This window comes from Haliotis rubra, unplaced genomic scaffold (genome assembly GCF_003918875.1).
Source record: "Haliotis rubra isolate DU_JTF1 unplaced genomic scaffold, ASM391887v1 Scf237, whole genome shotgun sequence".
Lineage (NCBI taxonomy): Eukaryota > Metazoa > Mollusca > Gastropoda > Lepetellida > Haliotidae > Haliotis > Haliotis rubra.
Window position 1 is genome coordinate 1014053 of NW_025766414.1, and position 22919 is coordinate 1036971.

General features: G+C 41.2%; 1 protein-coding gene across 1 annotated transcript in view; it reads right to left on the reverse strand.

The window, feature by feature from the left end:
* The window catches only part of LOC124278449 (sodium-coupled monocarboxylate transporter 1-like), a 37317-nt gene extending 17430 nt beyond the window's left edge, over window positions 1–19887 (reverse strand). Inside the window, exons 1-6 of the mRNA XM_046714152.1 lie at window positions 19578–19887; window positions 18575–19183; window positions 5981–6046; window positions 5619–5670; window positions 1450–1517; window positions 374–528 (exon numbers count right to left, since the gene is read on the reverse strand). Coding sequence (XP_046570108.1) covers window positions 374–528; window positions 1450–1517; window positions 5619–5670; window positions 5981–6046; window positions 18575–18946 — 713 coding nt within the window. The 5' untranslated portion in view covers window positions 18947–19183; window positions 19578–19887. The remainder of the gene's footprint in view (window positions 1–373; window positions 529–1449; window positions 1518–5618; window positions 5671–5980; window positions 6047–18574; window positions 19184–19577) is intronic.
* Between the last annotated feature and the right edge of the window lie 3032 nt (window positions 19888–22919).

Here is a 22919-nt window from a genome sequence, read left to right on the forward strand (position 1 = left end):
AATGTTATGTGGGTAGGGGGAAACTAGGTTCTAAAGAAACACGATGACAGCATAAATCGTTTTTTTAGATTTTTTCACAGGTTTATAGTATTTTAGATCATGCATTTCCATAATGATTGCGACAGTAAATACAGGTCTGTTTCATAACATGTTGCATTCTTTCGGAATAATATAACAACTGCATTCAATATATTGTTTTTAATTTTTACAATTTACTTTTGCTTTGGAGTCGGATGATGAGTAAACCGTGTAAGCAAAGAAATCTGACCTTATTATTAAGGTCACTTTAACCTTTAGCAGACTCTGGAGTCTCAGAACAGCGCCCATCGAACTAACACGGTTTCATGGTACTCCTACTTCCAGGCCAACTTACTCCAGGAACTCCACTCTGGAGTTGTTGTAGGCGATCTCCCAGGCCCTGGCGAAGCCGCCAATCTCTATGGAACCCTGTATGAGCACAGCTAGAAGACCAATAATCATCATGAACGTCTGGAACGTGTCCGTCCACAGCACCGCCTTCATACCACCCTGGAGACGACATGGAACACTTCAGTTACAATTACACAATGATCACATTCGGATTATTTCAAGCTGTGCGATACAAAACTTGTGAAGAAACCTTGGGAAAAAATAAAGGAACACATGTGCTTTCATGTGATCCCTTATTTTTTTCCCTCAGTATATGATTTTTAAACAGAAACGTGTGTAGACTTAATACCAAAACATTGCATTTTCTCTTCAACTGGTGAGCAGCCAATCGGGATGTCGGTGTTTATGTGTTATTTGTTTCGTACATTCGGGAACCGTCAAGTTCTTCGGCTGCAATAACATAGCTATAGTCCTGGTTGTATATGAGTTTTAGTCAAGGGGAACTGATCCACTGCAGCTATATTGCTTACAGTCAATGTGATTAATTTAATATTCCTGGAATTGTTTTCGTGCATACTGTTTGATCAAATTCTTGTATTGAACTACAATACGAATGTTCTGTGAAAGGTGAGCACGGGGCTGCTCCATGCAAACAGGCTGTAGGACAACGATTGCCAGAACAATCATACACTAATATAACACAGACTTACAATTGTCGTAGTGATGAGATCGCTTGGTGGATTCGAACCCACGATCACAATTATCCTGACACGTCTAAGGGAGGGAACTCCACATAACAAATTACGGTGCCTTGGAAGACCTGGACAATTACTCTATAGTTAGGTCGAGATATAGTTACTTTATGCTCAAACAAGAATCGTTTGCCAACAATATGCCACGATTTTAAATACTTACACCTAAGTCAATTACAGATACAGTGGGTGAGTGAGTTTAGTTTTACGCCGCTTTTAGCAATCTTCCACTTAGTTCCAGCAATATCACAGCGGGGTCAACAGGAATGGGATTCACACACTGTTACCATGTGGGGACTAGAACCCGGGTCTTCGGCACAGTACTTACAATGGACGTGTAGAAGGTGCAGACAAGCCCCACAGCCCAGATCGAACCCCAGAGATCGAAGTCTGTCACTGCAAATATACAGGAAAAGAATATACATGTACATCCCATGGAATACGTACTTGCATTCAGGGTTGGTGATTGGATATAAAGATTGGCTAACCCTGGAATACGTACCTGTGTTCAGGGTTACTGAGAGGCATAAAGATTGGTTAAACCTTGAATACGTTCCTGTGGTGAGGGGTACCTACCAGCGTTCAGGGTTGTGGGGGTGGGGGATGGGGGTGGGGTGGGGGTTGTTATATAAAGTATGTATCACTTGAATACCTACCTACGTTCGGTGTTATGAGGGGGAATATAAAGTATGTATCACTTGAATACCTACCTGCGTTCAGGGCCAGTGAGGGGGAAAATAAAGTTTGTATCACATGAATACCTACCTACGTTCAGGGTTGTGAGGGGGAATATAAAGTATGTATCACTTGAATACCTACCTGCGTTCAGGGTTGTGAAGGGGAATAAAAAGTATGTATCACTTGAATACCTAGCTGCGTTCAGGGCCAGTGAGGGGGAAAATAAAGTATGTATCACTTGAATACCTAGCTGCGTTCAGGGTTGTGAAGGGGAATATAAAGTATGTATCACTTGAATACCTACCTACGTTCAGGGTTGTGAGGGGGAAATATAAGTATGTATCACTTGAATACCTACCTGCGTTCAGGGTTGTGAAGGGGAATATAAAGTATGTATCACTTGAATACCTACCTACGTTCAGGGTTGTGAGGGGGAAATATAAGTATGTATCACTTGAATACCTACCTGCGTTCATGGTTATGAGGGGGAATATAAGGTATGCATCACTTGAATACCTATCTCCGTTCAGGGTTGTGAGGGGGAACATAAAGTATGTATCACTTGAATACCTACCTCTATTCAGGGTTGTGAGGGGGAATATAAGGTATGTATCACTTGAATACCTACCTGCGTTCAGGGTTGTGAAGGGGAATATAAAGTATGTATCACATGAATACCTACCGGCGTTCAGGATTGTGAGAGGGAATATAAAGTATGTATCACTTGAATACCTACCTACGTTCAGGGCTGTAAGGGGGAATAAAAAGTTTGTATCACTTGAATATCTACTTACGTTCAGGGTTGGTCAGGGGTATAAAAAGAATGTATCACATGAATACCTACCTTCGTTCAGGGTTGTGAGGGGGGAAATAAAGTATGTATCACATGAATACCCACCTACGTTCAGGGTTGTGAGGGGGAATATAAAGTATGTATCACTTGAATACCTACCTACGTTCAGGGTTGTGAAGGGGAATATAAAGTATGTATCACTTGAATACCTACCTGCGTTCATGGTTATGAGGGGGAATATAAGGTATGCATCACTTGAATACCTACCTCCGTTCAGGGTTGTGAGGGGGAACATAAAGTATGTATCACTTGAATACCTACCTCCATTCAGGGTTGTGAGGGGGAATATAAGGTATGTATCACTTGAATACCTACCTGCGTTCAGGGTTATGAGGGGGAATATAAAGTATGTATCACATGAATACCTACCGGCGTTCAGGATTGTGAGAGGGAATATAAAGTATGTATCACTTGAATACCTACCTACGTTCAGGGCTGTAAGGGGGAATAAAATGTTTGTATCACTTGAATATCTACTTACGTTCAGGGTTGGTCAGGGGTATAAAAAGAATGTATCACATGAATACCTACCTTCGTTCAGGGTTGTGAGGGGGGAAATAAAGTATGTATCACATGAATACCCACCTACGTTCAGGGTTGTGAGGGGGAATATAAAGTATGTATCACTTGAATACCTACCTACGTTCAGGGTTGTGAAGGGGAATATAAAGTATGTATCACTTGAATACCTACCTACGTTCAGGGCCAGTGAGGGGGAATATAAAGTATGTATCACTTGAATACCTACCTACGTTCAGGGTTGTGAAGGGGAATATGAAGTATGTATCACTTGAATACCTACCTACGTTCAGGGTTGTGAAGGGGAATATAAAGTATGTATCACTTGAATACCTACCTCCGTTCAGGGTTGTGAAGGGGAATATAAAGTATGTATCACTTCAATACCTACCTACGTTCAGGGTTGTGAAGGGAATTATAAAGTATGGATCACTTGAATACCTACCTCCGTTCAGGGTTGTGAGGGGGAATATAAAGTATGTATCACTTGAATACCTACCTGCGTTCAGGGTTGTGAAGGGAAATATAAGTATGTATCACTTGAATACCTACCTGCGTTCATGGTTATGAGGGGGAATATAAAGTATGTATCACTTCAATACCTACCTACGTTCAGGGTTGTGAAGGGAATTATAAAGTATGTATCACTTGAATACCTACCTACGTTCAGGGTTGTGAAGGGGAATATAAAGTATGTATCACTTGAATACCTACCTGCGTTCAGGGTTGTGAGGGGGAATATAAAGTATGTATCACTTCAATACCTACCTACTTTCAGGGTTGTGAAGGGGAATATAAAGTATGTATCACTTGAATACCTACCTACGTTCAGGGTTGTGAGGGGAATATAAAGTATGTATCACTTGAATACCTACCTGCGTTCAGGGTTGTGAGGGGGAATATAAAGTATGTATCACTTGAATACCTACCTACGTTCAGGGCCAGTGAGGGGGAATAAAAAGTATGTATCACTTGAATACCTAGCTGCGTTCAGGGTTGTGAGGGGGAATATAAAGTATGTATCACTTGAATACCTACCTACGTTCAGGGTTGTGAGGGGGAATATAAAGTATGTATCACTTGAATACCTACCTACGTTCAGGGTTCTGAGGGGAAATATAAAGTATGTATCACTTGAATACCTACCTACGTTCAGGGTTGTGAAGGGGAACATAAAGTATGTATCACTTGAATACCTACCTACGTTCAGGGTTATCAGGGGGAATATAAAGTATGTATCACTTGAATACCTACCTACGTTCAGGGTTGTGAAGGGGAATATGAAGTATGTATCACTTGAATACCTACCTACGTTCAGGGTTGTGAAGGGGAATATAAAGTATGGATCACTTGAATACCTACCTCCATTCAGGGTTGTGAAGGGGAATATAAAGTATGTATCACTTGAATACCTACCTGCGTTCAGGGTTGTGAGGGGGAATATAAAGTATGTATCACTTGAATACCTACCTACGTTCAGGGTTGTGAAGGGGAACATAAAGTACGTATAACTTGAATACCTAACTACGTTCAGGGTTCTGAAGGGGAAATATAAAGTATGTATCACTTGAATACCTACCTACGTTCAGGGTTGTGAAGGGGAACATAAAGTATGTATCACTTGAATACCTACCTACGTTCAGGGTTATCAGGGGGAATATAAAGTATGTATCACTTGAATACCTACCTACGTTCAGGGTTGTGAAGGGGAATATAAAGTATGTATCACTTGAATACCTACCTACGTTCAGGGTTGTGAAGGGGAATATAAAGTATGTATCACTTGAATACCTACCTGCGTTCAGGGTTGTGAGGGGAATATAAAGTATGTATCACTTGAATACCTAACTACGTTCAGGGTTGTGAAGGGGAATATAAAGTATGTATCACTTGAATACCTACCTGTGTTCAGGGTTGTGAGGGGGAAATATAAAGTATGTATCACTTGAATACCTACCTCCGTTCGGGATTGTGAGGGGGAATATAAAGTATGTATCACTTGAATACCTACCTACGTTCAGGGCCAGTGAGGGGGAATATAAAGTATGTATCACTTGAATACCTAGCTGCGTTCAGGGTTGTGAGGGGAAAATATAAAGTATGTATCACTTGAATACCTACCTACGTTCAGGGTTGTGAGGGGGAACATAAAGTACGTATAACTTGAATACCTACCTACGTTCAGAGTTGTGAGGGGGAAATATAAAGTATGTATCACTTGAATACCTACCTACGTTCAGGGTTGTGAGGGGGAACATAAAGTATGTATCGCTTGAATACCTACCTGCGTTCAGGGTTGTGAGGGGGAACATAAAGTATGTATCACTTGAATACCTACCTACGTTCAGGGTTATGTGGGGGAATATAAAGTATGTATCACTTGAATACCTACCTGCGTTCAGGGCCAGTGAGGGGGAATATAAAGTATGTATCACTTGAATACCTACCTGCGTTCAAGGCCAGTGAGGGGGCGTACAGCACGCAGGCCATGTAGATTGTCTGGAAAAGTCGCAGATGAAATACTGATTAGTGAATGTGAAATAGGATAGCGGAAACATTTATTTCATGTGATGTATAGTTAGATGTATACCGTTAGTCGAGGAAAATAAAATAGCCGTTGAAAGGAAAATGTAAAATACATAAATCTCGATCCATAAAGATTATGAAGAGACGTAGTGTATGTTTTATGGCGGTTTCGTGTTAGGGTTGAAATGTTTCAGCTGCACATACACACTTGTTACTTCTCACAACACATCTCTGTGTCTGTCGTTAGTGGCAACCAGAATGCTAATTAAATATCCACACTTACCATTTGTACAATATACGTCATGGCTCCGGCCAATCTGGCCACTTGACCAAACCTGAACTCCAGATACTGAAACAAATTAAGGCATCGCATTTAACCATTGATTGTGTAATGTATGTATACGATTTAAAATGACGAGTTCATCTCCCCAGTAATAGCACAGGTAGTAAATACTACAGCGCGTTCAGAAATGTGTGCCCACTATAGGCTTCGAACCCCGACTATATGTATATCTACAGAGATCCTAGTTTAAGAGTAAAAACACCAGGAAAGGTCTATTCATTATTAAGAATCAGTTTTCTCAAGTACTTTATTCTTTTTCAAAACAACATTTACCAAACTACTTAGAGTTCCGTTTAGGGGTGGTTTTGACCCCTTTATCTTAATACATAAACCGGACCGCCTCCGTGGTGTAGTGGTTAGAGCGTCCCCTCACAACCCTGAACGTAGGTAGGTATTCAAGTGATACATACTTTATATTTCCCCCTCACAACTCTGAACGTAGGTAGGTATTCAAGTTATACGTACTTTATGTTCCCCCTCACAACCCTGAACGTAGGTAGGTATTCAAGTGATACATACTTTATATTTTCCCCTCACAACCCTGAACGCAGCTAGGTATTCAAGTGATACATACTTTATATTCCCCCTCACTGGCCCTGAACGTAGGTAGGTATTCAAGCTGACAATCAAGTATACAAAACTGTGGATCGGTACTTTCTTGTCGACATTCCGGTTTTGAATATCAAAACCTTGGAATATCTGAATCACCAACTTGTACATCATTTCTGCAGAGAGATGTGGAATCCCATTCAGCATGTCGGGTAGCATACATGTCATGAGCCCAGATAAAGTTCAGAGTGGTGTTTTGGACACTACCTTCTTGCACAACACTTTCAATGATTGAGGTGAATTAGCTTTTCTTGCTTTTGTGGTTGGTTCAATTTTGTTATTGACCACATCAAATAGCTTTTGACACAACACAGTCTTGAAGCCGTGATGCGGACGAAGGGTCTTTCTCGCTAATATTATATTAACAAAGCTGCATTCATATCATGCTTAATTTCTCAGGCTGAATATCTCTTCAAACTGCAGATCTCTGATACCGAGATGATTCTACTGTGTATTGTTCTAGGCTTGTAATTCTCATTCAAATATACTTCCGGAGTGGCAAAATACCAGTTTGATCTACTCTTCTGCCTTCATGTGTGCTGTTTTGGCTTCCAGAAGAATCAGAGACCACTACCCTTGAAGATTCACTATCCTGATCTTCTATATATGGTATTGGGACGATCTGGCGTCACAAGGTCCTCAGGTTCATCCCCACCTGATGCCATAGATAAGAAGAGGACTCTGTTTTTCAAAGGTTACATAGCTCTGCTCCTGCTTCAAGCATCTCCTTCAGAGTTTTGTCATCAACCATACTCAAGACATTGTTTGGGAGAATGTCAACGATCTTATTTACACCTTCTTTTTCACTAAAATCATCATCCTCTTTATCATCTATGCTATTCCCAGTATCAGGAACTTTCTTCTGCAATGAATCCAATGCATCCTTTGCCATTACAAAAGGTTTCCTTGAACTCTGTAAACCATGTACAGTTATGCGGCGGTTAAGCACTTCTAGATTTACGTTCTGTAGCAGTTTTTGGTAATTTGATACCTGAAGGACATTTCACATGTTGATTTCTTTTAGAATTGTTGGTTTCTTTGTAATTTGGGAGTCTTCATGAATATACTTCTGTAATTGCAGTAGGGTCAACGGTTTGTCATCACGACTTCTAATCACGAGTCTACTCCACTTGAGATATAAACAGCAAAGTGGTGTATGAATATTTCGCTTTTCACACTCTTCTAAGACAAACCGTGTCAACAAAATCAATGCTAGCAAACCGTATCAACGAAAACAATTTGCCACTATAGTCCGTTTGGCTCAAAAGCGGACCGATGAATTGCAGTCTAACTCGAAAACTAATAAACATAAAATACTCAATGAAACGCTGATCATAATCAAAACATCACTATTTGTTACGAGGGAGGAGTGCAGAAAAAGGGACAGCCAGGTGTTCGAGAACGGATGGAGACGGCACAGCACAGGTTAATGAATAAATAACTTTGTCTGTGAACGTGCTCCTCGAACACCTGGCTGTCCCTTTCTCTGCACTCCTCCCTCGTAACAAACAGTGAACTGTGTCAATATTTTAATGATAGTTTGTTAAATAACTTTTTTAATTTTAGGACAAAAATTCTGCAAAAAACTCACAGAGGGGGTATGATGTTTTGATTATGATCAGCGTTTCATTGAGTATGTTATGTTTATTAGTTTTCAAGTTAGATTGCAATTCATCGAACCCGGACCTTCGGCGTGACAAGCAAACGCTTTAACCGCTATGCTACCCCACCGCCCCATACCAGAAAATGAAACCCAACAGTACGGATAAGTGATCAGTGGGATATTGGAACGCTGTGTCTAGCTTAACTTAACTGATAAAAAGGGAATAGTGAGTGAGTATGATTTTACGCCGCTTTTAGCAACATTCTTGCAATATCAGGATTGGGGACACCAGAAATGAGCTTTACACATTTTACCCATGTGGGGAATCGAACCCGAGTCTTCAGCGACAATGGAAAGTTTTAACCACGGGCTACCCTATCTCCCCATAAGTATATGCTACTAAACTAAAACTTGGAAAACGAAATTACCGATTAGTAACAAAAATGCATGTGAAAACGTCCCTCGTGACATGTTAATCTGGGAAATCGAACCAAGGACTTCAACGTGACGATCTAAAGCTTTAACCACTAGGCTATCCGATCGCCCCAAAGTATGTGCTACTTAATTGCCAATTAGTAATAAACATGTATATGAAAACGTCATTCATGACATGTTAATCGTTTTATCGTTGCTATTTGCACACTCGCTGCCAATTTTTACCCCATAAACCTGGATTTCGTGTCCTGTGAGTCACTGAGAAAACACGCACCAGTGTGGCACTCGCTATACCGCGTTTCTCGGTTTCTCTCAGTGAGTATCATGGGCGAGTATAATGACATATACTTCGTCATTGTAAACAGGTATAACATATAACACCGTGCTGTTTCACCTATAACCATATACACCTATAATATTATACTTCTGTGTCTACGAGACCGCCTCCGTGGTGTAGTGGTTAGAGCGTCCGCGTCCGAGCGGAAGGTCGCGGGTTCCATCCCAGACCGCGTCATACCAAAAGACGGTAAAATATGGTACTTGTTGGTCCCTGCCTGGTGCTCAGCATTAATGGGTACAACAAGGACTGGTCGGCTCGGAGTCAATATAATGTGTCTGAGTGGGGTATTCATGCTTCACTGCGGCATGGTATCTCAGTGGGCTAGCACTATAAAACCAGCTTCAGTCTGGGCTAGTACAAGCAGCCGCACATACACATACACACGCATGCACGTCGTCATATGAGCTAAATATTCTCAAGCACGACGTAAAACCCAATTTCACCCTCACCTGTGTCTACACGTGAGATATGTATAGCCTGGTTGCGGCTTAAAACAACATTCACACATCGGGTATTTTGGGTTACAATAGATCCCCCTAAAGTCATCAATCGATTCGATGACTAGCCGTGGTGACTTGGTTGACTCAGCATGCTCAAGCCCCGACGTCCTTAGACGTTGCTCATCATATCGACCACTAGTTTGTCTGAACAGGACTCGCTCATCGCTCTATCTAACCAAGAAACATCGGATAAGATACAAACCTACATTTAAAGAGTAAAACACCGCTTACTATATACAAATATAATCGTCATTGATGTAAGCGTATCCTGTTATAACAGTACAGGGCGGTTGGGAAGACCAGTGGTTAAAGCGTTCGCCCCCCACGTCGCAGACCCAGGTTTAATTCCCCACATGGTGTGTGAAGCCCATTTCTGGTGTCCCCCGCCGTGATATTGCTGAAATAATGCTAAAAGCGGCAATAAAACTAAACTCACTCATTCACTGTACATGTTTAACGAAATTCGTTTTTCCGTTTGCGTTTATATTCGTTTTGAAGATAACTACCACTGATTTTTAAATATAAAATTATATAGCTGTTTTGCGACACCCTACATGCAGACATCCACTATTTGTGTATGAAATACATCTCTGTGCTTGGTACCGCCTCAAGTAGTGATGTTGTTGTGCCAACTTTACACCAGGTACATGCAGTGCTGGAGTTATTTATCAAATGGAATCAATGTTACGGGGATATAAGCGCTCAAACTACTTATGAAAGTACGATATCCAAGGTAACAGAGGACTGACTGACTGACTGAGTTTGGTTTTACGCCGCTTTTAGCAATATTCCAGCAACATCACTGCAAGGGACACCAGAAATGGGCTTCACTCATTCTACCCATGTGGGGATTCGAACCCGGGTCTTTGGCGTGACGAGCCAACGCCTTAACAACTAGACTACCCCACCGCCCCAGGTAACAGAGGAGATGGGACGAGATGAAATGGGGATTCACATCGCATTGAAGATTATTGCACTAATGTAGTGACGAGCATGTGTGTGTGTGTGTGTGCGTGAGCGTGTTCGTGCGTGTCTGTCCATTCCGGGCTGAAGCTATAGTGCTAGACATCTGAGATACCAATCCACAGTTTAACATTAATATACTGACCGACCAGTAATTGTTTTATCAAGAAATAGCATATTTTCAGGAAATAATGAGTGAGTGAGTGAATTGGGTTTTAAGCCTCGTTTAGCAATATTCCAGCAACATCACGGCGGGGACACCAAAAATAGGCTTCACACATTTAGCCCCTGTGGGGAATCGAACCCAGGCCTTCGGCGTGACGAGCGAACGCTTTAACTACTAGGCTAACCCACCGCCGCTTCACGAAATAAAGAAGTATTGTAGTGTGAATGAGTACGATTTTACGCCGCTTTGGCACCATTCCTGTAATGTCAAGTAGGGAACACAAGAAATGGGCTTCACACATCACATACCCATGAGGGAAATCGAATCCGGGTCTTCGGCGTAACGAGCGAACGCTTAACGACTAGACCCCCCTAACACCCCGACGTTGTACAGACCTAAAGATAAATTATGATACTGCGCCTATTTTTAATGTAATGCGTGTGAATATAACACGTTAGACTTGTCTGTTTTTATCATGCTTGTTTGGGTTCAATCAGATACAGATATTCCGCAGTGACGGTGACGACCCAGACAGCTGAAGCTGAGTGTGTTGGCGTAGAGCCTGCTCCAACATGTTGCAACTTCACATATCGAATTATAGGGTCTCGACTAGTGAAAGTCAACGCCTGTCAGTTGCCTCTTCGCCAACATACATTTTGAGAAACATTTTATCTGAAACTGTCGTCTCGACACAAATCGGCTTAGACTCCAGTCATTGTTATGCTGTGTGTCTGTGATAAGAATATATTGTGACCCCAATTAACGTGTGACATTAATCAGATAAACTTAAATAGTCGCCTGCTGGGCTCTGATACACAACTTTCATTAGGGTCAAGGGGAGGAGATATCTTAAGACGAATTACCAGACTCCACGTAGGGAATAGTAAGTTAAAATCTAACAATCTGAATGAAACCTTATACTATCGCAAGTTTCCGAGTCTCTAGTTACTGACGTCTTCCTGTTCTTATCTTGATAATTATAACAATTGGACCTTGTGATGAACCATTTCAGTTTCAACATTCATGGGCCACGGGATGCGATATCTCAGCGCTCACCCCAGTTGCCACGCCCCGCCCAAACCATTCCCATCCCTGCTAAAATAATACGTTTCTCACGGGCAACTATGTGGTGTTTGCTTGGTTGTTGTATAAAACCGCACTTGGCATTATTCAAGCTATATGGCAGCGGTCTGTAAATAACCGACACTGGACCAGACAATCCAGTGATCATTATCATGAGCATCGGTCTACGCAATTGGGATACGATGACATGTGTCATCCAAGTCAGCGAGCCTGACCACCCGATCCCGTTAGTCGCCTCTTACGATAAGCATTGGCTACTGAAGACCGTTCTAACTCGGATCTTCACGGTTTGCAACTATATGAGTGCAATAACATTTAACCCGAAACCATTTGACATCACCTTGGCGATGTTGTGGTTCAGGTGTAAATTGTTGTTTAACGCTGATTCAACAACATTCCATCCACATGACGATGGCTTGCAAATGATCGAGTCTGGACCACACAATCCAGTGACTGACATCATGAGCACCAATATACCTAATTGGAATACGATTACATGCATCGGCCAAGTCATCAGGACAAGCATGGGTTGGTGCCATTCCAACTCTGATCACCACTCGGCCCTCACCGAGGGTAACAGTGACATGAAGAGTGATGTACATGCCCATGGCTTGTCTGCCTCACAGTGCCTGAACCATATTATTTCCCCTTCCACCCAGCCCTAAATAAACAAGTCTTGATTCTCCTAAGGGTCAAAGACCTCTTTTCTGAATCTCTCACCTCACTGGGACTCATTTTCAATTTGAATGAAGTGCTTTGTTTGTATCCAAATTATATATTTTCAGGGCTAAGTCAGTCTAATCCATGGCCTACTGTTCAGGGTACATGGAATTGTGGCACATGACAAGGTCAAACGTAAAAAGTTGACAGCAGCGAGGGAAATAGGTACAAGATATACACAGATGGATCGTCGTATGTGTAAAGAAAACAACGCGATTAGCTACGTTCAACTCTTCCGCGACAACGATGAAAATAATAAATATATAGAATTAATTGCGAAACGAAACAGGTTCTTGAAAGGCACTTAGACGTTAGGCGTTTCGTTTAATGGATAACAACTTATTTTTATTCTTTATAAACAATAATAATAAAGGCCATTTGTTATGCGCTATAATCCACAGCATGCTCAAAGCGCATGGGAAAGAGAGAGAGAGAGTCAGTTATATACAGGGGAGGAAAGATAAGTCTTCAGTTGTGATTTGAAAGCTGTTAGAGAATCAGAGTCTTTATGTGGACTGGCAGTGAATTCCATAGTCTTGGGGCTGCATGAAAGAACGATCGTTTACCAAAGTCGGAAAGTTGGTACAGTAAGTAGAAGCTGGTTTGAGATGAAGAGTTCTGGCTGGTGTGTATACAGTGATCAAGTCAGTGAGGTAAGATGGGGCTTGGTTGTGGAGGCTTTTGTAGACAGTGCAGAAAACTTTAAAGTTGATACGTGATTCAATGGGAAGCCAATGAAGTGATTTGAGGACTGGAGTCATGTGACATGATTTTGACTGTAGCGAAATGATGCGGGTAGCCGTATTCTGTATTTTCTGCAGTCTTTAAGCTGAACCCTGTTGAGACCTACAAGTAGTCCTTTGGAGTAATCTAGTCTGGAGGAAATTAAACATCTGACTAGAATCTTCGCACTTTCTTTTGTGATGAACTTCCAGATGTTCCCAATTCTGCGTAAATGGAAGTAGCAGGTTTTACACAGTCTGGCAACATCCATGGAGAGATCAGACTCAACCCATACTCCAAGATTCTTCACCAAACGAGAAAAAGTAAACTGTAAGGAACCTATTGTTATGTTTTCACTTGTCATCCATGTTTTTATCTGGGTCGTGCTGTTTTCAATGTTCTTGAACGTAGCTGCCACTGTATCTGGGGTGAAGGCATTGACACGCTAATTATCATCAGCATAGGAGTAGTATATGGGCCCTTGGCCTCCTTACAAATAAACTCCTTTTGGAGGTATTGAAGGACTGGATGATGGCAACACGACACGACCTTTATCTCGACATTTCAGGGCTAACGCTTGCTCCTTCATCAGAATGGACCCGTGAAATTCCGGTTAGAATTGATCTTCAGTAACCCATGCTTGTCGTAAGAGGCGACTAACGCGATCGGGTGGCCAGGCTCGCTGACTTGGTTGACACATGTCATCGTATCCCAATTGCGAAGATCGATGCTCATGCTGTTGATCACTGGATTATCTGGTCAAGACTCGATTATTTACAGACCTCCGTCATATAGCTGGACTATTGCTGAGTGCGGCCTAAAACTAAACTCACTCACTCATCAGAATGATGATTCACCTGATGAAGGAGCAAGAATTAGCTCTGAAACGTCGTGAAAAAGAATAATAAATTGTTATCCATAAAACGAAACGGGTTATTATAGCAAAATTGCCACTCAAAACGGATTTGGTGGATACATTTTCCTGTAAATAATCTGCTTGTCATTAGATTAATGTTGGTGACTACGGTGTAGACGTTTATCAAGTTTACCGACGTCCACGCGAGGGGCTGATAGAGTTTGTTAGTTGTTTCACAGGGGCTTGTAACGCAAAACAAAACCTGGCATCAAGGTATAGATTGTCACTGACGGGCTCTTAGCTGTATTTTTGCCTTTTAACGCCATACTCAGCGGTGTCCCACCTATTTGACGGCTGTCTGTAAATAATCGAGCCTGGACCAAACAATGCAGTGATTGACATCGTGAGCATCGATATACCCAATTCAACCAAGTTAGCAAGCTTGACCACTAAATCCCGTGGGGTTGCTGACGACCAGTTCTAACTCCGATCTTAACCGGTCGGTGCTGATAAGCCTAAGGTTACGATCGGAGCAACGCTTCCGATCATATCCTAGTAAAGTTGCGTAATTCTAAACAACGGCGTCCTTGATCAAACGCGTCAGCACTTTATATGAGGCATATAGGATTATACTGTTGAGATCATATACTGGACAAAAATAGTTAGGGTTATATGTAAATTTTGAAATTATGAATAATGATCTATTTATTCATTGACACTCTGATAAAATATCAATCATAAAATACCAATATCCCTAACTTATTTTGTCCAGTAAATATTGGCCTGAACGCATCAAGGTAATATCCAAACACAAGTGACCAGTATAGGTTGTACCGCGCGGATAAGGGATCATAATCGGGCCGATATAGGTATTCGAACTTACAAACCAGTGGATTCTGATATGATTAAGGGACGCAACTCTTTTCAGTGTTGCTTCTCAATACCCAATCCGATTCATGAAAGAGAAATAGCGAGCGAAAGAATGAAAGAGAGAGTATTATGTGAGTGTTTAAGTGTGTGAGTACATGCGTGTATATCTGTAGATAACAGTAGCGTATAATGTGGGGTTTGTTAGAATCGTGTGCTGGCGTAAATACCGACACGTGTGTTGTATTAACAAACTAAATCACGATTATTTTTCATGGCAATGTCAAATTTGGGACGGAGTCAGTCGTGCGCGAAAAACATCCCGTCCTCAAGACCATATCGGCTTCCACGCTCTCTACCAGAGTTATATAATTACCTAACGACGCGACGTGGCCTTGACCTCGCCTTTGAATGAACTACATGCACGCAGATTAAAAGAGTTAAAACAGCGATTAAATGGAAGAAAGAGTTTAACAGCTTCGGTTCAGTTAGCAGCTAGGTTCAAGGGGGTCAAACCCAATTTCTGTTTCTATGGCAACCATACCCAACTTCTTCAAGAATAATCCCCACAATGTATATGTTCGAACTATTGTGATTAACGATATAACGTGGCCCGCGCTCGTATTTGTCACAGATTCGTTCAATCTTTATACAAACACTCAGACAAACAACCCAGATTACATTCAGAATAAATTCAACAATCCTGCCCATGAACACGTTCAAGATTCCCAGTCAGATGTCCAGGCATACCACGAACGGACAGTTTTTAATGTTTGTTCAACTGGTTCCCGATAGTCCAAGAACAGCTGGAACCTCTTGTTAACTGAGATGTCCTCTTTTTAACACGTGGAGTTCATTTGAATCCGAATTTATGCATCACAGACCCAATGTTTAAAGGACCGAGCACGTGTATTCCATGCAAAGTGTGATACCTGTATTCAGTTGTGAAGGAGTAACACCGAAGGTTTGTTACAATACAGAATATAAAGGAATACACTAACTATATAGTATAGTTTATGAAATGTATTACATAATCATTTTATTCAATAAAGTAATATATACAGAGAACACACACACACACACACACACACACACACACACACACACTGATGACATTGATGTCATATATGTCATAGTATATATTTTGGTCTATTCATATATTGTCTTCATTATCACAAGTATCACGCCTTGCGTGGGACACGTGCATTAGGCGGCCCTTGAACAATCACAAGTATCACGCCTTGCATGGAATAAATACACGTGCATTACGCGGTCCTTGAACAATCGCAGATATCACGCCTTACATGGAATAAATACACGTGCATTACACGGTCCTTGAACAATCGCAGGTATCATGCCTTGCATGGAATACACGTGCATTACGCGGTCCTTGAACAATCGCAGATATCACGCCTTGCATGGAAAACCCGTGCATTACGCGGTCCTTGAACAATCACAAGTATCACGCCTTGCATGGAATAAATACACGTGCATTACGCGGTCCTTGAACAATCGCAGATATCACGCCTTGCATGGAAAACCCGTGCATTACGCGGCACTTGGACAATCACAAGTATCACGCCTTACATGGAATAAATACACGTGCATTACGCGGTTCTTGAACAATCGCAGATATCACGCCTTGCATGGAAAACCCGTGCATTACGCGGTCCTTGGACAATGCAGGTATCACGCCTTGTATGGAATAAATACACGTGCATGACGCGGTCCTTGAACAATCGCAGGTATCACGCCTTGCATGGAATACACGTGCATTACGCGGTCCTTGAACAATTGCAGGTATCACGCCTTGCATGGAAAACCCGTGCATTACGCGGTCCTTGAACAATCACAAGTATCACGCCTTATGGAATAAATTGCATTCGCGGTCATGAACAATCGCAAGTATCACGCCTTGCGTGGATTACACGTGCATTACGCAAGCCTTGTTATTTATAGATTTGTCCTCATTCCTGTCAACTGAGGTGGCTCGAACTGATTTTAATGTCGTAAAATACACGTCTAGGTGTAGGACTAATAAAGGAAAATGCTGAAGGAAATATACACGCTAGGCTTCATTTCAGATGTCGTACTCCGTCTACTTGTACAGTCACTCCACTATGTATACACTGGCGGCACGGCTGGGTTTCCAGCATATGTTATCATGCACTTGTGTCTGTGTGCACCATGCAATTGTTCGTGGGTTAAACCAGGGGTAAACGTCTTAACCTACATCACCTCCCGCCTCCAGCTGGCATGCTGGCATATAACAGAACTGATCGGCGTTATTTCGAGTTCGCTCGTTCACCAGCATGACCATGTTTCACACGAAACATTGCTTTCACACGACACGGAAATGATGTGCACTGTAGCTTAATGTCAAGTGATCCGAATCGTTTACAACGTATTTGTTTCATCAAAGAAAATATAATAATTAATACAATTAATATTGTTTTATGGTCTCTGGTTCCAGACTGTCGTGTAATTATATCCAAATCAACTACACGAATTACACAAACATGAGCAGGCAACTACCTCAGAAGATATTTAATACCCTCTTTAAAAGTCGTTTTTACTCGCAGGGCCTCAATCCTCAGAGCGACCAAGGCTGAACCCTGCATTACATCCATGAAAGGCAACATTAATTGCACAGCCAATTTCGTTTCGTGAAAAAAGTTCAGCTTTCAAAATGTTTTCATGAGATTTCAGTATTTTGGCGGTTTCATATTTCAACATTTGACTATTTCTTTCGCCAGCTGATAAAACAATTTCGAACAATCTGCGCCTTGTTACGGCTGAATGATACGAGTTACGGTTGAATGATAAGTGTTACGGCTGGGACCAGACACAAAGGAGTTGAAAACTAACCAATGCCACATGCTCCAGGTTCTTACGTCACTGGGTATAAGTAACAACTGACACATGTCACATTTCATTCAGGACTTCAGTAATGCAGAGACCATATAATAGATCTATCACATGGTCTCTGAGTAAAGGGAAGTGTCGGTATCGCTTTACAAAACATATTAACAGTAAATGCTGTAAGAAAAATCAATTAATTGTTTGGCTCTAGTCATATACTGAGAGAAACAAATAAGGAACACAAAAAATTCAAAAGGCCCTTTAATAGTTTCCAGGTTTCATCACCAGCTTTGAATAGCGCTGTGGGAGAAAATCTGAGAATGAATATAGGAACGCTGCAATGAAGTGGTGTTCCCTAATTTGTTTCCCTCAGTATATCTTTATTTAGAAATAAGGTTTGCTCTAATCCCAGAGTAGAGTAATAAATTGTAGTTTTATCATGAACTGTTATCGCTAAAGCACGAGGAAGCTTATGTTTGATAAAGTCGGTGCCTTTGATCATTTTGCGAAGTATCTATAATAATGCATAGATAATATATTTATAACTTTGACAATATTTACAGAGTTGATGCTAACTTTCCTTATATGTGCGTTATTTGTAGAGTATAACTATTTTCATCGCATATATGATAAAACAGATGTTTGCAGCATATCTATAGTCATAGATAAACAAGCATGCTATCAAGTATAGCTGCACATATTTCCCATGTCGACAGCATGAGTTCCGACGCTGTCCTCATCTGTCAATAACTGGTAAACACATCTAACTACCTCCATTATCTATAAATAACACCTGTCTTATGTTACCTCATAGGAACTTGTGATGCCAATTCTGTAAAAGATGGGGATGTAGATATGAGCTGACAGGAACACTGCAAACAGGTACGACAATCCTATCCAGCCGTACATGGTGCCGTACTTGTACATTTCGGATGGCGTCCCGAGGATGGTGATGGCGGACATGAAGCTGGCCAGCAAGGACAGGGCAACTGGCATAACGTGCATGTTCCCTCCAGCAAGGAGGAAATCTTTCGTTGTGTGCCTGTTCCTGTCCTTAATGGCATAAAACAAACCAATACTCGCTGACACCAACAGTAATCCACCGAACAACACATAGTCAATGGTACCGAAGGTACTTTTCTCGCCAGTTTGATAGCTGTATTTTCTTTCACCATCCATGTTGTATGTGTCCTGTAGACGGTCAACTCCACATGTGGTGCTTCAATGGACACTGTCCGTGATTAAGTGTCAGGGGTCAGAGAGAAGATTTAAACCCTTTGAGCGTCTTATCCCGAACGGTCTAAGAGTTCACTGATATCAAACACTGGGTGGGGATATTTCACATGTCCAATGAGTTTTGATGCGGCAGCGGTCAAACGGTCATCGTGGTCAGTAGGGACTGTTATATAAACTTCTCTGAAAGATACACAAAGAACGATGAGCTAACACGCAATGCACCGTGTATATATGAACTGTCAAGGCTTGATAAATGTAACCGACCATATAGAATCTGTCACCACAATCCTTCAGCTGTACATACATGTATAATCACAGCTTCGCTTTTATCAAGAGTGTTGTGATGAATTAAAATATCTGCTCGCATGTTTATATGTAACAATACTGGATTACATTACAACAACATTTTCAGATCGACACTCACTATGCACAATGAATTTCGACCTAACCAATGAAACAATATGGAGCATTAACGGTTTGGTTTGAGAATGCAATGGTTCCTTTCTTTAAGAGCTAATATAATTGTGACAAGCAATGCTTGTTTAATAGAGAATTGGAACATATGAATACTCACAGCGCCCACTGAAAGTTTGTACAACGCTTCGTTTTATATGTCCAATGTATTCACTAGCACACTGACAATTGTACATGCACGTGGTTTGGTAACTCCAATGAATAATGTCGTGGCTTGTACACATTAACCTGCTGAGAGCTCCCTCTTCGTGACCTCATTTTAGGCTTGTTTTTCTCCCTCTCTAATTATAGACATACGTTCCAGTGACGGTTTCAGCGGAACAAGCCGAGAAGTGTCGGAGCCACTGGGTCCGTGCTATCGAATTCACCCCTTGAATCATGTGGCAGGCTGTTTATATCAAATCACTTTATGTGCTCATTTTCGACAAGTGTATTTTAGTTAGCTCTCATTATGTCCTCTTAACATGGCATGAGCGTACTGGCAGCCATTCACCTGTCATATTCTTGATGTGTGATGTGACACATTCCGACCTTTGTCTCACGCATTCAGACCTTCACGTGACATATTCAGACATAATCTGATACATTCGGACCTTCGCCTGGCACATTCAGATCTTCGCCTGACACATTCAGACCACCCCCTCACTCATTCAGATCATCACGTGACACATCCAGACCTTCACGCGACGCATTCAGACCATCATCCGACAAATTCAGACCTTTGTCCGACGCATTGAGACGTTCGACCTTTACCTGATACATACAGTTTTCCCAGAAATTACTGAGAAAATCTTTGTTTCCTAATACTGATAATAGAATTTTAAAATAGGTATTACATTATGTCAAAACTTTTGATACATTAAGTACTTTCAGTGATGGGAGGCAACTCTTGAAGGTACTACTGTAGCGCTTGGTCTTTGGCAATATGGCGGACTCCAACATTTGACCTTACTATATCAAGAGTTATCTTCCCTGGTGTGGCAGACGACTTCCTTTGTTGACATGGCAGATTTGACAGCAGAAGAGAAAAGAAAGCTTGTTTTGAAAGGGGTGTGACTAATGCAAAAGAGTTAGCTGGTAGACATGACATTCCTCTGTCTATAGTGCGGAATATTCAGCCAGCAGTTGGGATTGAGAACAAGACAGGGGCAGGGAGGCCAAGGAAGTTCAGTACTACGGATCGCCGGTGACTTGGTCAGATTGCGAGTAGGGGAAAATTGAACAGCGTTGAGAATATCAGCAATGAGATGATTAATAGAGGAATTCCCACACCATTGATGAAAGATGCACAAATAGAAAGACGTTTAAACTGGTGTAGGGCTCACGAATATCAAGATTGGGATAATGTTTTCTTTTCTGATGAAAGTTCTGTCTGTCCTTTTCCGAATCGTATGAAAATTTGGACAAAAGACGCCGTGAAACCTATCTTCCAAGGTGATCGGAAAAAAAGTGATCAAAAAAAGTCATAGGAAAAAAAGGTCATCAGAACAATAACTATTAAAAACTATTATAACTGTTCTCCAGTTATTTACTTTGTTTATATTGTATTTTATTAATATTATTTCAGTTCATCGTCAGAAATAAAAACATCCTGTTTATACTGTATTTTATAAATACTATTTCACTTTCATCGTCAGTGAAAACTAGTTCAACAACAAAAAGTTATAAAAACGTCCTGTTCTCCATTTACTTTGTTTATACTATTGCACTTTCAAGTTCATTATTCCTTTCAGTGTGATGCTGTAGGCAACTGGATATTATCAAAACAGGAGAAATGAAAATGTTAGTAGTTATTTAGTTCTTAAATGATTATGGGCTTGATCTAGTGCTATTGCAACGCCCAAAACATATCCCGATATTTCACATGTGGTGTGGGATATCATCACGTGGTGTGACGCCATTGTGTATTTTCACTGGAAATTTGACGAAGGAACGATATGTTGACATGTTAAATGGTCACCTCCTTCCAACGGCCCTTCCAGCACTATGAAGATAATTGGATTTTCCAGCATGATAACGACCCAAAACACACTGCGGGACACACAAATAGTGGTTGTCGGACGAAAGTGTTCAAGTTTTAGACTGGCCCAGCTACAGCCCAGATTCTAACCCTATTGTGAATTTGTGGGGACTAATGAAGGACAGAATAAACCAAAAAGGACTTAAAAATATTGAGGATATGAAGGAAGAAGTGGTCGAATATTGGGATAAGCTGTCACACGATTTCCTACAAACTTTGATCGGTAGTGTACGTATGCGCATTCAGTCGTGTATTGCAGGGCAAGGAGGTCTAACAAAGTACTGAAAAGACACTTAGACTGTAAGAGAATCATAACTCAACATATTTATTTTAGTAAAACTTCTATAGTTTATATACATGTGCATGTATTAGATATTTGCCGAAACAACTTTCTCAATAATTTCTGGGAATATTATATAAACCTTTGTTTGACACAGGGTCTGAACGCTTTCACTGACGGGTCTTGTGTAGAGCGTGAAGAGGGTTGAACCAAGAACAGAGCCCCGTGGAACTCCACATTGAAGCAGGATCGTCGGGGATAAATACCTGTGTCTAACTACTCTTTGTGTCTGATCCATCAAGTAGGACTTCACCCAGTGTTTCAAAGCAGGTCTTTGAATAGCATTTAGAAAGCGGTTTCCCCGATGCCAACAATTAGCCAACAATTAGACAACAAGGCGAATACTAGAACATAGCAATAAACGACTGGGTGAAAGATAAAGTCATCAGAAACATGTACCCCAATTTTTAACGCAAAAGTATTTATATTTATATTTTAATCGCGAAAACAGTTTTTCTGTTATCTCAGCTTCGGCCATTATGCATATTCCGCTTTTATTGTCAGTTGTATCAAGGGCTGCACTGAGATCAAACAGAACCAAGGAGGCTGGCCCTATATGCTGGCTGTAAAACCCCATGGAGATTGTGCTTTCACAGATGTTCTGAAAATAAAAAGTGCCAAACAACTTTCTAAACCAGTTTTGACATGAATCGCAGATTGGACACTGGTCTGAAACTCCTCAGGTTATAACAATCCAATCCTGGCTTCTTCGGCAATGGCTCAACAAAGGCAGACTTTACTTTGGCTTTGGCATGGTCCCAGATGTCAGTCAGATGTCAGTGATGACGTGAATCAAGATGTAGTCAGATATTATATTATAGTGAGAAAACATCAAGGCCGTATCCATATCGACATGGATGATTACGATTGCGGAATGAATCACACTGACATCAAAGCGGACGATAATTAATAGCGCAACAAACCACATAGGACGTTCAAACAACTCGCACTGAGACTCAGTAGCAGTCGAACACAAAACCACGAGTGATATAACATTTTAGTGGACAGAAGCCCAGTGATATAACATGTTAGTGGACGTAAGGTCAGTGATATAACATTTTAGAGAGCATAAGCCCGTTGTT